Below are 16,410 nucleotides of genomic sequence, written 5' to 3' on the forward strand. Positions count from 1 at the left end.
CCAGAGATTTCTTTTAGAAAAACAGTTACCACTGGCAGCGCATTTCAGTGACACAGAATGGGTCGCAAAACTTGCTTACTTGTGTGACATATTCAACCTGCTTAATCCACTCAATCTTTCACTTCAGGGGAGAACAACAACAGTATTCAACAGTATTCAAGTTGGTAGATGAAGTGGCTGCATTCAAAGCCAAACTGGAATTATGGAGGTGATAAGTGAAAATTGGGATTTTTGACGTTTCAAACATTAGAGATTGACTGAGCCAGAGGCTTTCTTTCTCCCAGCTGGTGCATGGTCCCCTGTCTCAGCTTTCAAAAGAGTTTGAGCATTACTTCCCAACCACAAAAGACCCCCATCCTGGGAAGGAATAGATCTGTGACCCATTTGTGAATGGGTCATGCTAGAAGAGGATCAGCTGCTTGAGATCCCAAATTATGGTGGCCTTAAAAGTATGTTTGAGACAACTTTAAATCTCTGTATGTTCTGGATTAAAAGCAGAATATCCTGAGATGGCCATAAAAGCACTGAAAAGCCTGCTTCCTTTTCTAACATCCTATCTTTGCGAAGCAGGGTTTTCTGTAGTGACAGCAACCAAAATGAGATTATGGAGTAGACTGGACATAAGCAACACACTTCAGGTGTCGCCATTATGCCCAGATGTTATTGTCTAGTTGCAGGAAAACAAGCTTAGGTCTCCCAGTGATTCTGCATTATGGTGAGTTGTATAATTATTTCATTATATATGACAACATAATAGATATAAAGTGCACAATAAATGTAATACGCTTGAATCATCCCGAAACCACCACCCCCACCCGGTCCATGAAAAAAATTGTCTTCCATGAAACCGGTTCCTGGTGCCAAAAAGGTTGGGAACTGCTGAGCTAGAGGACCTGTAGCACTGTCATGTCAGCACCAGGTGCCACATTTTAAAAAATCTGGTTCTCTTAGATGCTTTTTACAATGTCAGTTCATTATATTCTCCTAATATTTCCTTGATACTGTGTGGTTGGTTAATTCTTTCATATTTTTGTACCTTGCCTGGAGTCACAATAATCTTAGCAGACCTACCAGTAAAAGAAACCTCCTTTCAACTATGGTACAGCTCCAGAGTTCTTGATAATGGCTCCTTGGCTGGGAATGGGATGTAGTGTGTATTCCAGGGTGATCCTGTCTGAGCCTTCCTGCCATGTGGAGCCGAGGTTTATATGGCACTGCAGGGACTGCTCAGGATCTTGCCTGTTTTTGCCATCTGCTGCCTCTCTTCTCCACCTCCGTGCTCATCATGTTTGGGTCACAGGATGTTCCGCCTAAATTTGTTTTTGTGCATCTCAAGATGAGCATCTCCATTAGCTCTTCTCTTGTGGTGACTGAGGTGTCACCCACTGCATACCATTGATAACTGTGTACTCACCTGTCTTTCCTGTTCTTCGTGCTGTTTCTGCAAGATTCTGGCTTCATAGTTTTCTGTGTCTCCGTTCTTTATTTAAGTGTAGAGAGGATATTTTTGTCTATTTTTTATGAACAAATATATACACAATACAAGAAACAGAGCTCTGGCTGCACTCCCTTAGCTATTTAAATTTATAAAATTAAGCATTCAGTTGTATTCAGCTTGTTTTTATGTTAAAATATTGATATGCTTTCTATCACCTGTATGTATGGTTACAGACTCATGATTTTTCCTGGTTTCAGCTTATTCTGATTAGCTGTACTTACTGATTTCTTTTTAGTGTTTACAGCACAACTTGGCCATTGGCAGCCCCTATAGTCCAGCTTCCCTGCCCTTTCCTGCTGCCACGACTCATAAAGGCACCGCCTTTTCAGACCCACCAAGGAATTCCTGGACCATATCGATTGTCTTTCATTTCCAGGACGTGGAGTCAGGTGCTCTCCTAGGTTCTTTTAATGGAAAATACTATTAGAAACAAATCTGAGTGCTCTCAGTTCATTTCATGTTGTTCTATAGCAGTCTGGTGGTGAGTAAGCTAATGATGTCACTGCTAGAACACTTCATGGTCAGAATTAGAAAATTTTTTTTATGGTTGTGGTTATAACATTTTTGTATTTCCAATTTTACTTTATGCTATCTAATCCTTTCTAATGCCCATCTAAAATTTTAACTGTATTTATACCCACTTTTCTTTAGTATTTCTTTGTGTCTCATTGACAACTGTTTTGTTGTTGTTTTATTGACAAATTACTAAAATGCTTTCCAAAAACATTTTAACAGCAACACAGGTTTATGGTACCAACAGCAATTGTACTTGTTTTATCCTAGTCTCACCAACATTGGGTGTCTCTATGTATTGAAAACATATTTAATCATCATTCTTATCTGTTAATTCCCCATTGCTTTGACTACTGTGCATGTTTTCATCTCTTGGTTACTTGAGGTATTTTGGTGCCTATGCCTTGTCCATTGCTTCATTAAAAGTCTTTATTTATAGATTTGAATGAGTTCTTATATGTAAATTAATGCAGTCATGTGATACAACTTTTTTTATAACAGCTTATTGAGATATAATTCAGATACCATACAGATCACCCATTTAAAGTGTATAATTTAGTGGTTTTTAGTATATTCACAGGGTTATACAAACATCACCACCATTCAGTTCCAGAACATCCTCATCATTCCAAAAAGAAACTCCAGACCCATTAGCAGTCACTCCCCATTCCCGGTCCCCCAGTCCCTGGCAACCCACTAATCTACTTTCTGTCTCTATAGATTTGCCTGTTTGGGACATTTTATGTAAACAGAATCATATAGTATGTGGCCTTTTGTGCTTGGCCTTTCACTTAGCATCATGTTTTCCATGTTCATCTATATTGTGGCATAATATCAGTACTTCCTTTTTATGGCTGAATGGATAGTTGAGTTGTGTCCTCTTTTGGGGCTACTGTGAGTAATGCTGCTATGAACATTCTTGTACAAATGTGTTTCCATTCCTTTTGGAATGGAAACATACACCTGGGTGTGGAATTGCTGGGGTATACATTTCCTTTTGAAGAACTGTCAAACTGTTTGCCAAAGTGACTACACCATTCATATTCTCAGCAGCAGTATATGAGGGTTCCAGTTTCTCTACGTCCCTATCAACCCTCGTTATTTTCTGTCTTTTTAATTATAGCCACCTTAGTGGGTTGAAGTAGATCTCATTGTGGCTTTGATTTGCATTTTCGTAGTGGCTGATGATGTTGAGCATCTTTTCATGTGTTTATTGACCATCTTTTCATGTGTTTATTGACCATTCATATTTTGGATCTATTGCGTGCGTGTGTGTGTGTGTGTGTGTGTGTGTGTGTGTGTGTGTTTTGAGTTTCTTATATAGTCTGACTACAAGTCCTTTATCAGATATATGTTTTGCAGTTTTGTGAGGGTACCTTTGAAGCACAGAAGTTTTTAATTTTGGTGAAGTCCCTTTGATCTGTTGTTTTCTTTTGTTGCTTGTGCTTTTGGTTTCATATCTAAGAAACCATTGCTAAGGTTACGAAGATTTACTCCTATATTTTCTTCTGAGAGTTTTATAGTTTTAGATCTTACATGTAGATCTTTGATCCATGAGTTAAATTTTATATATGATGTGGGGAAAGCATCCAACTTCATTCTTTCGCATGCAGTTATACAATTGTCCCAGCACCATTTGTTGAAAAGACTGTTCTTTCCTATCGAAGGATCTTGGCGCCTTTGTCAAAAATCAGTTGGCTGTAGTAGATATATGGGTTTATTTCTGGACTCTATTCATCTATGTGTCTATCCTTATGACAGTACCAAACTGTTTTGATTGCTGTAGGTTTTTTTAATTTTTAAAATCTGGAAGTGAGTCCTCTAACTGTTCTTTTTTGAGATTATTTTGGCTATTCTGGCTCCCTTGACTTTCAGTATGAATTTTAGGATCAACTGGTCAATTTCTGCAAAGACACCAGTTGAGATTTTAATAAGGATCACATTGAATAATTTTAAAAGGTAAATATTTGCTTAAATAACTTAAAAACATAACTCTTTAATTGGTTTGGAGGTAACTTTGGTGTATAGGGAAAAGTTTGGCTCTAAATCATTTATTTTTCCAGATTATTAACCAGTTATTCCATAGTTTTTTTTTTTTTGAGAAGCTTATTTTTATTTTTTTATCAACTATAACTTTTATGTGCAGTTGGTGATTCTTGGACTCTTCTTGCCATTAAATTATATTTCTGTGTTCCAGGACTGCTAGGTTAAAATTCTGTTTAGTTTTGCAATGCAGTCTCAAGCCAGTCAGTTTGTTCAAGCCCTAACTGAGTGACTTCCCGTGTGTCTTGTCATATCAGCTGTGAGTGGGTGAGCAGGATGAGGGGTTCCGGAGTGGGAGACACTGGTCACAGGGTTTGGATCCGTTTCCTTTGTGAACATTTGTGAACAGGGGTTAGACACAGATGGTGTTTAGGTTGGGCAGTGATGGAAAAGGCCAACTAAAGGCCTTTGGGAGGGGGTGGGTTGGAGACTCATGCCATGCTAAGAAAGGAGGGCGAGGGGAGATAAGTACTAACTAGGGAGTAGGGTCCATGGGCAAGCGGGATGGTGAACTAGGATTTGAGCAGGGAAGGGACTTGGGAAAGGAGGGCAGCAGCCTTACCTGTTGGCAGAAGATAAGATGGCCTGGTGTGTACTCGGTGTTTGTGTTTTACTAGTGTCAACACTTTAGTTCGTATGTTTAGGCAAAGTGAGCTGCTTGAGTCTTACCTTTTTCTTCTTGTCCACCAGTATGACACCGTTCCTATTCAGTCCAGTGTGGTGTTATGTTCCTGCCCATCCCCATCAATGGTGAGGACCCAGACTGAGTCCGGCACGGCCCCTGTCGTTCCCAGTGGTGGCAGCAGGCAGGGCCCCACCATGGACAGCACCGCGGCTAAGTCCCGGCCAAGTGCCAACTCACTGCAACACACCACACAGCCACCACCACAGCCTCGGAAGAAACGGCCTGAAGACTTCAAATTTGGGAAAATTCTTGGTGAAGGCTCTTTTTCAACAGTGAGTACATGCTGCTGCTGTTTGTTGAATGAGTGCGTTTTCTTTAGATATGCTGGACTCCTAGGCTTGATGCTGGGAGACTCAGATTTTGTTTTTATTTTTTATTTTTTTCTCTTTTATCAGGTTTTTATTTAAAATTAGCTCTCCAAATGTTAAAAAAATATACATGTACATATATGTAAAACAGTACACCCTCGACCCTTGCTGCAGTACAGCCAAAGACCCTGCTAGCCTCCAGAGTCTTGTGTCCTCAGTTTTATAAATAGAAGTGTTATCACAGCACTGACAGGTCTCGATTAGGGTAACTCTTTTTGCTACTCAAGTAAGTTGTATCTGGTTTGTGGTATTCTTCTTAAAGCTAAGAAACGAAGGTTCAAAGTAGCCCCTTCGTTGAGGTGGCAGCCCTATGTGGCTGTGGCAGAGACAGGGGCTTGCGGCAGGCTCAGGGGAGGCCTGAGCACCTGCTCCCCAGTCTAAATCTGTGCCTTCATAAAAAGACAGCTCTCTGTCATTATGGTCTCTGAGCTGGGCCCAGCAGTACTGTGGACACACCAGGGTGACACTACACAGGCCCTAACACCTGCAGGGTTCCTGAACAACATGTCTTCCTTGCCTGGCCTTTGTGAAGAAATCTGTGTGAAATTTGGTCTTCTTTCTCTTTCTACATTTATGAAATATTTCAAAATACAAAGAAGGTCATGAAATATTATAGCTCCCCTGTGTTCCCATCGTTTCGATTAATGTTAACTTTTGCTCTTCTTACACTTTTAATTTAGATTTTTTAATTGGAAGTTTTGTTTAAATTATGAAAGAATTGTACCCTCAGCGTAAAAACCTTCAATTTGAGGATAGTCCCCAGTCCTTCTGGTACTCAGAGGTTTTTTTTCAGAAAAAGAGAAACTATTTTGAAGAGAACTTTGGTGTTATGCACGGTTACTTACTACAGTCCAGTAGAAGAAGCGGTCTCTCCTTTCTCAGCTTTACTTCATTGGGCATTTGTTTTGATTGGAAAATGAGGATTTACTTGTGAAATTCCTCCCATGTCCCTGGGTTTCCACAGTGGGTAACAGTAGCACTGTCTGGGTCACATGCTTCTGATGGTGAGAAGTCCTAGCACTTGCTCTTTTCATCCCTGTGCTGGGGAGGTGACGGCAAGTGCTGTGAGCTGGAAACTCCTTCCAGGTGTGTTGTGGAATCCTGCAGTCCTGGGTCTCTTGTATAGGCGCTTCCCTCAGTTCTTTCTCACCACTTCTAAAATAGAGACCACTTAAAATTAGGACAAGCAGCAGTTCTCAGGTGGGGCAGGTCTTCACTTGGCAGAGCCTGGTGCTGGGGGATAGGGAGGTAGGCCTGCTTCCATCCAGCTCCCTAAGGATGATCATGATGGCCAGATTAGCCTGGCCATCAGCCCGGGTGGTGTGGAAGGGTGCACTCCCTGCCCTGTGCCTATAAGGAAACCTTATGTGAAATGCTAAATTCACACAACAGAAAGATGACAAAACTATCTCCTTCAGAAAGGATTCCATTAAATATTCATATTCTTTCTACTTACATAGCTAGTATGTGCTGCTGTGGAGAAATTTAACATTGCGTAAATACATACCCTAGAGAAGGGAAGTTTCTCCAGCCCACTCCCTTTTACTCTCTGGCGCCTGAGAACAGTCCACACAGGTACATTCCTCTGGAAAGATCTTTGAGATCTTTCCCCTTGAGTACATACAATCCAACCTCATTCTTAATAACTGCAGAACATTTCACACAGTGCTTTTCCAGGATCACTTCTGATAAGTCTAGAAAAGAATTCTGTACCAGGATATAACTCATACATAGGCTGGATAAACCTCGTCTGTGGCATTCCGAGATTTCCCCAGAAGGCCCAGGGATTTCCCAGGAATTGGGCAGGTTTTCAGCTGCTCTCTGGTCCTTAGGCCATCCCCCTGTAGGTGTCTTAGGGGAAGCATTTATACCAGCTGGGAGTGGTGAGGGCTACCCAGCACACTGCCAGACTGGGCTCATCAGGCATTTAGAAGTTGGCGCCTAGTTTGTGCCCAGGGTTTGCTTGTGTAGAAAGGCCTTTCCTCTGTGGTGCAACCTCCATTGATGCCCTGTCCCCCAAGTGAAGTTGGAGTACCAGACTCAGGTGTGCCACAGAGAGGAAATAGCTGGGAGTGTTACCGTATCCTGTGGGGGATCTGGACTCCCAGGAGGCACTGTCTGCAGGCCACATATGATTTGGTTTCCTGTGCCCTTGATATCAGGGATGGTATTTACAATATCTGAGAGCAACAAGTGAAATTACGGCAACAGGTATTTGAAGCAACCCAAATTCAGGGTGCCTTTTTGCAATGAACGTACACTAAGAATATATTCTTAAAGTTATTTTTTAAAGAAATTCCCAGTACTCACTTGTGGAGGCTTTATTTGCTTCTGTTTCTTATTGTTTGTGAGGGTGACGCTGGTCTTGATATTCCTGCATGTGCACTTCACTGCACAGTGGGAACTATTGGCTGTTGGTGAAGAACCTCCTGAAAGCTGTTGAGAGAGATATGTGTTTGCTGTTATCTATTAGAATACATTAACTTAGTCATTGACATTCAGCTATATTTGTTAGCACAGGACCAAAAATATTTAAATGTAATTTCAAATATTTAAATGTAATTTCATGGTGGGGGCGGGGTAGCATATACGATTGGATTTGGGGTGACATGTGAAACTCAATGCCCTGGTTACATTGGGTGTTTTTTCTCTTCTCTTTCCCCTTTTTCTTCCCAAACCAGGTTGTCCTGGCCCGAGAACTGGCAACCTCAAGGGAATATGCTAGTAAGTACTAACTCATTGAGCTGTGTCTGGGATGCAGGGACAGTATGCTTCTGGGTACGTGACTGCCTGGCTGCCTAGCGACTGGGGGTTTCTTTGCTGATTTCATGGAATAGGATACTGTTGGTCTGTCTTAGAGACCATGAAGCTGGTGGCTGTGTTTTGTGAAAAACTATAATTTGGATCAGTTACCTTTATGAGTTGCAGCTTTAGTATTTTCTTACTGTTTCTAATTGTGGTAACTCACTTCTTTCTTACCTTAAGTTAAAATTCTAGAGAAACGTCACATTATCAAAGAGAACAAGGTCCCGTATGTAACCAGAGAGAGAGATGTGATGTCACGCCTGGATCACCCTTTCTTTGTTAAACTTTACTTCACGTTTCAGGATGATGAAAAGCTGTGTATCCTTTGAACAGTCAAAGCATTCAGAAATCAGTGACCCCTTGTCATTTTGGAATTGTGACACCATTATCTGTTTTTGCAAGTAGCCATTCTCTGGAAAGGAAAAGGGCAGCATGTATTCTAAATTCAAAGGAATTTACAGTATGGCTCGGAACCCCTGGGGTTACTTCAAGGGAGACCATCACAGATTTTTTTTGAGATTTTTAAAAAATTGATTAGTATTGTATCTAAAGGATTGTTATTATTTTAACCCTGTGGTTGCTATACATTTATTCAAAGGCAGCACCCTTGGAGTATCTATCAGGTGTCCAGTCCTGTGCTTCAAGTAGGGAAGTGAGAGGAAGAATGATCTTGAGCACCCAGGACTCGTAGAAGGAGGACACCCCTCTTCCCTCTTTGGCCATGCTTGTAGGTGTTGGGTTGGAAGGGATATCCTCACCAGACTCAGCCCCCAGGTGAGAAATCCAAAGAGTAACCCACAGGAGCCCAGACCTTTTCTCCCTGTACCCAGGATGCTTTCCTCTCAGAGACAGCCCCTTCTTGGGGTCCTCCAGCCTCCCTTCTCCCCCTCTTCTGGTTCCCTGTGGTACCACTCTGGAGTCCACTCTCTCTGCCGGTGGATATCTCTGCTCACACAGTGCCTCTGGCTCTCCAGGGCTGTGTAGCTGCTTCTCCAGCAGAAACGTCACATCCATTGATTCTTTGCTTTATTTGAGGGCATCTCATGTTCCCTGATCTCTCTAATCCCTGCAGCACTGTCTTTTTTCTCTTTTACTTTTGCTTAGGGATCAGGGAGACAGGTCACCTTTGGCAGTGAAGGTGGGCCATACATTTATGTCATACAGCTAATTTTTGGGCTTGCCCATCATGCAGCCTGGCCAACCAGTTTCTCCTTACTCCTCAGCTCCTTTCCTGCAGTTCTTCTAAACCAAGACTTCCCTCAGCCCCTGTTTGTCTGGTCACTGTGTCCTTGATCTCAGCAGATGTTCCTGACATTCTACTCGACCGAGAGAGATTGGACTGTCAAATGGATTTGGTTCAGAGCTTGTTCAGTTTACACCTCAGTCTTTGCATCTGTTCTTTTCCTTCTGTCCTCAAGGTTTCCAGAGCCCCTTCTCGTCATCCACCACTTGCAAAGCTGGTCCAGTGTCTTGAGGGTTTGGCTTCCCCTTCCCTCTCGCCTATATGCACAGATTGTCCTGGGTTAAAACTTTGCTCAGTCCTTTTCCCCCTTAAACACCATTTTTGCCAGCTGTCATCTGAATTTGCTTTTGTCTAATGAGAAGTCCTTGCTGAGTGCCAGGTGATGGGAATGTGCTAGTAAATAAGGTGACTGGCTCTGTCCTTGTGGAGCTCACGTTTCTGTGGAGGAGATAAGTAACACAGATGATCAGTATGTGTATAATAGACTGAGGGGCCGAGAATAGTAAGGCCAGGTAAGGGAGAGTGTTAGAGTGTGCTTCTGTTTTAGCTCAGTGGTCTGAGTTGATGACATCAGGCAGAGACAGATGGAGTGAGGACAGGATAGTATATATATATGGGTGGAACGGAAAGGCTGAGCTGGAGCCAGCTCCTTGAGCCTTGGAAGCTTGGCAAGAATTTTAGATTTTCTTCTAAGTGTAGCAGGGAGCCTGGGAAGGTCTCAAGCAGGGCAGCTGTTTGCTGCTACAGTGAAGGTAATTGTAAGTGAATGGGCAAGAGAGAATGGAGTCAAGATGGCGCCCAGGTATGGACCTGGGTGCACAGTAGTGCTGGAATTGAGCCAGAAGAGACTTGAGAGAAGCCAAGTTGGAAGTGGATATTGAGCTGGCATTTGATGCATCCATAGGTGCTTGCTGCTGTAGCAGCTAGCTGGCTGGCTACTGGGTGGCTGCTAGCAGAGCTCAGAAAGGAGGGTAGAGGGATGTTGCCAGTGAGTTGAGAGGACAGAGACCTGGGGGCCAAAGAACCACATGGTTTCTGGTGGAGGGCGCTGCAGCCCGGCTAGATGCTATGGAGTGGTCAAGTACATGGACCTGAACCTGACCTGTGGATTGGCCCCTGTGCAAGTCGTTGACAGTGGCAGTTTGGAGATTGGAGTAGGGTTCAGTAGAGAGAGGTGAGGAAGTGCAGACAGCACATAGGCCAGGTTCTTCCCAGTGAATTTATTGTAAAGTGGAGCAGTAAAGATGCTTAGTAGCCAAGGGCATGTGCAGCAGGGAGGGGGATCCTTGTTAGTGTGTGTTAGGTGTAATAGAATGTTTGACTTTCCCCCTGATTCCAGTGTTACCCCTTGTCTCCACTTCACTGCAGCCATGCTCATGCAACAGCCATCAGTGATCTCCTGAAGACATTGAAGGGACCTCTTCACATCTGTTCTATGTCTTTCACCTCTGAGGCCACCTTCACATGCTCCTCCCTCCCCCCCCCCCCCCCACACACCTTGTGCTCCCTGGGACCTGTGTGACTCTGCTCCTCATGCCTGTGGAGATCTCTGACTGCCAGATTTTCTGGAGGCTTGGGCTTTCTGTAGGGCCCGTGGGACAGTGCATCTTGTTGGTTGGGGGGCTCTGACAGATCACACACACATACTTGGCTTCATCTTCTTCCAAGGTTACATATGGTGGGATCAGGTGGCTCAGAGTCTAGATAAGTGAGCTTGCTCTCTAATTTCAGACGGAATTGGTTAGAGCATAGAAGGTTGAGGGTACTAGGTTTCATACAATGGTAACTATTGTTCTTAAATTTTAAGACAAATTCCAATGCCCATGAAGGCTGTGAGGGCTTGCTTCACTTCCGACAGGAGTGAAATCGGAGACTTCTGCCCCACTCAAAATCTTTAGTGGAGTACATTGTATTGACAGAAAGAAAAGGAAATTCTCTACCTCAAGATAAGTCCCGATATGTACACCACCCTCCTCTAGCCATAATTTACACATTGGGGAGAGACTGGAGTGACTGCAGGGGCAAATCTCCTGCAAGATAGAGCCTCGGGACACCCCTGTGGCAGCCTGGAAACTGGCCGCTGGTCCCTGTGGGGCCCTGGGCGCTGGCAGCCTCCCTGCCATCTGGAGATTCAGCCTGATCAGACTCAGTCCCTGCTCCCGGGAGAGGGAGCTGAGCTCCAAGAGGCCACTGAGTGCGAGCCCCTTACCCTCTCTCACAGGCTGGAGCACTGGGCTGAGCACTGCAAGGGTGCCTTTCCCTTCCACAGGGGTGAAGGCTAAGGGGTCTCAGAAGCTGTTACTTGGCTAGCGGGCATTCTTCCTCTGCCCCCACCTACTCGTCCTTGTGTGTCCCCTCTTGTAGCTTGGGGATAGAAGCGGTGCACTAGGCTTTGAGACCTTGGCTTTGTGACCTGGAGTTAGTTTCTTAACCTTGCTGTGCCAGAATCCTCTACAATATGCAGGCATTTGGCTCTGCCACAGGCCTGGTCCATGCTCATCTTCTGGGAACGCACCCACTCCTCCTCAGGGCCACAGGGCACTGGCTGTGCTGAGGGAGGTAGAAATGTTCTAGGATGGAAAATGGATCAGTGAGGTCTGAAAAAGTGCTTCTGAGGGATAAGGAATGTGTGTGGTCAGAGGGAACACGGATTTGGATCTGTGATCCTTGACATCTGTCATATTCAAAACCCGTCAATCACCTTGGCTGCACAACTGAACTGAGAACTAGAAGTGAGTGTCTCTCTCATAGGAAACAGGAACTCAGGGGATGGTCAGATAAGGTGCAGAACGCATTAAGCGGAAAGAGGTACAGTGCTTGTGACCATGGCTGAGTCTTTGTGGGCTGCAGGCTCTTGGGAAGAGGCATTTCCAATTGGTGAGGCTCCTTGACTAATCTAGGTGGGGCCACCTGCTCAGGCAGTGCCAAGTTCCTGCTTGGTGTAAAGTGGGCCAGAGTCTACAGCCTTCCCTATAGAGGGGGCAGAGTAGGGCAAGTGGAAAGGCAGCCTGGCCGAGACCCTTTGCATTCCCTAGAACTAAGATTTGTTTTTTGTTCAGGTCCCTGTTAAGCATCTAGTTGAAAGGGCTCAGGTGGCCACAGGTGCAGCTGGATCCAAGGCAGGTTTGAGCAGCCTTTATGGCTGGTCTCTTCCTCCTGGGCTTGTCCCTACCGTACTGTAGCTTCAGACTCCTTCCTTGGTGGGAGATAGCCAATGCCTTGGCAAACAAGCCAGATGGAACACCCTGAGCACAGGCCACCCCTTCCAAACCTTAGAGATGCTGCTCAGGCAGGTGAGGACTCAGGTCACTGTGTCCCTGGCTGCCAGGGAGCTGCAAAGTACCTGTAGATTTCCATTAATAGATGCAGACTTTTGGTGCTTCTAGGAGGAAGCAGTTACATGGGATCCATTTATTTCTGCAAGCTTTAATCCTCTTTGGAAAAGGGAAAATAGAAATTAAACAAATCGCCCTGCAGTGGTGTCTAAGGGAAGGATGACTGTGTTCCTCGAGCCTCTCCCCAATGGGTGCCCATAAATAGATTGACTCAAGAAGTTAATAAAATGGCATTTCTCTTACAAAGCTTGTTACTTTATACTTGGAGCATTCATTTGAGAAACCTTTACATGAATTGACTCTTAGCATAGCATGTGGAGCACAGCTGGTGCTCAGTAAATGTGTATGCACTATGCAGGTGTGGAGACTGGATTATGATGAAGGACCCCACCCCCCACCCCCACACACCTTAGTTGAAGCCTGCAAAGAGGCATTTGACTGCCATAGCAGCTGCCCTTCTGGGGCTGGTGAGGTCCAGAAGGGGCAGTTGGGCTGAGGGGCTTGTGTCATTTTGTTCTTGGCAAGAAACCTACCCTGGGAACTCACCCAGGTGCTGGGACCCGGGATTCCTATTGGCCATAGGTCTGACCATGACAGGCTCTGACTCGAAGAGGGGCAGCAGTCTCGCGCCACAGGTATCTTCAGTTTTCATTGATTTAAAAAATTCCTATTGGGTTGTTAAGGTTAGTTTTAAAAAATTACTTCCGTGTTCTTCCTTAACTGTGCAATATTTAGATTTTGGCCTTAGTTATGCCAAAAATGGAGAACTACTTAAATACATTCGCAAAATCGGTTCATTCGATGAGACGTGCACCCGATTTTACACAGCCGAGATGGTGTCTGCTCTAGAGTATTTGCACGGCAGGGGCATCATCCACAGGTACCAAGCTGGGGCCTGGGGCTCCCTGGGGCAGCTCTGGTTTACCTAATGGAGGGTGGGATAACTCATGTGAGAGTTCACATCACCCTGATGTTGAGAGCCTCATGGACCTTCACCTATAAGATAAAATGGCTCAGATGTCTTTTTTGCCAGGCTAACAGTTTTCCTACCCATCTTGACTACTGCTTTTATTTTGTCATCTGTAGCTCTTGTGTTCTGGTCTCATTTACCATGGCTTTCTGATAAAGTCAAATTGAAAGTATGCAAATAAGTCTCTTTTTTTATTGACTTTTTAAAACTAAAATACACGTAATATAAAATTTATGATTTTAACATTTTTTCCAGTTTGAGAAATAATTGACATATATCACTGTGTAAGGTTAAGGTGTACAGCACGGTAGTTTAATTTACATATTACTGTGAAATGATTCCCACAATAGGTTTAAAAGCTTTTTATTTTATTGTTTAAAAATTATAGTTTGTATTTTAGTAAAATGTTTATTAAAAACGGTAGGTACAGTTATGAAGTGATATAATTAGAATGTCTTCATTATATGCAATTGATTGATACTTGTTCATTGTGAACTTTAGTCTTTACATTCTTGGTTGTTAGTCTGTAAAGATTATAAGTATTAACTAGTTCGTTTTGTTTTTAGCAAAAGCTAGACTATGTCATTTACTGTTTTAAATAATTCCATCTCAAATATAAAAAATCTGCTTTCACAGGGACTTGAAACCAGAAAACATTTTGTTAAATGAAGATATGCACATCCAGATCACAGATTTTGGAACAGCAAAAGTATTATCCCCAGAGAGTAAACAAGGTGTGTGAGTGCTTTATTTCCACAGATCCTGCTTAGAGCTTAGATGAAAACCTCTTAGTGTGGTGAATTGCACTGTAGTCATGGTTAATGACAGATGTTTGTAATACCTTTATATTATAAAATAGATGCTTGAACCTTCACTGGGGAAGACCTTGCCTCACGTGGTAGCTCTTACTGTCAGTGCCTGGGCACTGTGTGCCTGGTCTAGTGGGTGGATGGCAGGGGTTCTTAGGCTGCCTGTGGTTGGTCCCCTGTCCTTGAGTCAGTGGTGCCGAGTCACCAGGTGCTCTCTGCATGTTCTCACTGGTCTTCGTGAATGCCAAGGACACCCCCGTGGCTCACCCTTTGTAGTCTTCCTAGAAGATGCCAGGGTGCCACATTTGTTCCTGGTCTTTCTTGCAGTGATGTGGGGTTGATGGGTCAGCTCCCAGCTCTTCCCTGCAGGTGGTAACTGGGGGGAGGGAGAGCACTATTCCTGTATTCTACTGTCCACCGTCTGTCTCCCCATCTCCTATGTGTAGCTTCCAGTGGTGGCCCAGGCATGCCGTTGTAGTGAGGTAAAAATTCTACAAAGTCATAGAACACGTAGGGGCTAATTTTTACCTCTAGGTCGCTTCCTGGCATTGTATTATATATTATGACAACTCCATCACCTGAGGAGAAGTTGCTGACTGTCCATTTGGGCCAGGAGAGTGCCCTGGATATCTTAACTAGACCGGGGGCATCTTGGCTGGGGCTCTTGCTGCCCTTCAGGTGTTTATTGGATGGGAATCATAAACTCTGGGAGTGTATAGAATGGTAATTTTAATTCTGAAACTGTTTTCAGTGTTGAGGTAGAAAGAAGAAAAAGCCCTTTGTGGTGAGATTTGGGGGAAGCTGAAGGCTACCGTGTGAGTTGATAAGTGACCCTGAAAATGAAATTTGGGCCTTGGGACGAGTGTGACTGTTAGAGCAGCCCCGACACAAGAGGCTGTGGCAGGGATCTTCTTGTAGTGCATGCGCCTCTCTGCCATGAGAAAAGGACCTTGATGAAAAGCACTGGAGAAATGGATATGCTGGGTGTGAGTATAGGGTTCATTAGTGGAAGGTTCAGACAGAAGCATCCACTTTGCTCTGGCTGGGAACTGAGCACTGCACATTGGTGAAGGGGACCTTGGCTCTTCAGAAAGCCCTCTAGCTCAGCTGAGTTGGCGTTTTTGACCTCAGGCTTGACAGCACATTGGGCAGCCACTGGGCTGATGCCTGTGTCCCCTCATGCCAGCTATGCATAGGCAGAGATGCAAATCTGTGCTGCTGGGAGGTGCCTAGCATACCTGGCTGGGCGTTTGTGGGTTCCCTTCTGCAAGGTGCCTTATCTTTCCTTTTTGGGTATTTTGCAAACTGAGGACTCTTGTGAAGATTCTGCCAGTTAGTACTTTAATCTCTGCGCACTCACTGAGCCACCACAACAGCTTCTTGGATTTGGGAGCTTCTGAGAACCCTAAAGCACCACTATCTGGGGGCTAAAATACAACTTGTAATCAAAGAAGATGCTCTTATTTCTCAACAAGGCATAGTCTTGGCTATGCTACTAGCCTGCCTTTTGTAGCACCCTTTCCCTCTTCCCACTGGGGGCATCAGAGGATGGGTGGCCTACCACGCAGAGATGCATAACACCTGGGAAGTCTTGTTGGCACTTGTGAGATGCCCCAAAACCTTGATCTGTTTAACTTATGCCTATTGATAATAACATTTTATTGGCTGGTAATCATGTTTTTGTGAGCGTGATATAACCCATAACGATAACATTGTCCACCACAGAGGTGAATCAAACAGGAACCATCGTGTCCCTGAATGTTCTTGTTAGGCTGCTTGTCACCATGTGTGATTTCCACCATGGAGACTCCCAGTCAGCCTTGGGAGCCACTTTGGGGTCTACTCTGTCCTTTCTTCTTTTATGTAGATTTCCTTCAGAATCTAATATTTGGCAGAGGTTAGTCCTTTGAAAAAAATATAAGAATTTAGATGCTTGATGAAATTGTGAAATAAACTTACTCTTCTTTCCTTCTGGAAGCAGGAGGCTAAAAGTTCTTATGTTGTAAAACAGGGAGAATTACTTGTATATATATATGAGTTAGCTTTTTTTTCTTCCTAGAAAAAAAGAGAAAAACACATGCAGTCATGTGAACAATTCATTTTAGTGACTCACTCTCATTTTCTTCTTGAAGTACTTCAGA

General features: G+C 44.1%; 1 protein-coding gene across 3 annotated transcripts in view; it reads left to right on the forward strand.

The window, feature by feature from the left end:
* The window catches only part of PDPK1 (3-phosphoinositide dependent protein kinase 1), a 73,233-nt gene that overhangs the window by 22,897 nt on the left and 33,926 nt on the right, over positions 1-16,410 (forward strand). Inside the window, exons 2-6 of one of the 3 annotated variants that reach the window (XM_016122237.2) lie at positions 4,745-5,011; positions 7,789-7,831; positions 8,093-8,230; positions 13,226-13,370; positions 14,097-14,194. In XM_016122237.2, the coding sequence (XP_015977723.1) occupies positions 4,745-5,011; positions 7,789-7,831; positions 8,093-8,230; positions 13,226-13,370; positions 14,097-14,194 (691 nt within the window). Of the gene's footprint in view, positions 1-4,533; positions 5,012-7,788; positions 7,832-8,092; positions 8,231-13,225; positions 13,371-14,096; positions 14,195-16,410 lie in introns of those variants that run through there. The other 2 variants (XM_016122236.2, XM_016122240.2) reach the window with 2 other exon arrangements.

Source organism: Rousettus aegyptiacus, unplaced genomic scaffold, assembly GCF_014176215.1.
Source record: "Rousettus aegyptiacus isolate mRouAeg1 unplaced genomic scaffold, mRouAeg1.p scaffold_m13_p_8, whole genome shotgun sequence".
Classification (NCBI taxonomy): Eukaryota; Metazoa; Chordata; class Mammalia; order Chiroptera; family Pteropodidae; genus Rousettus; species Rousettus aegyptiacus.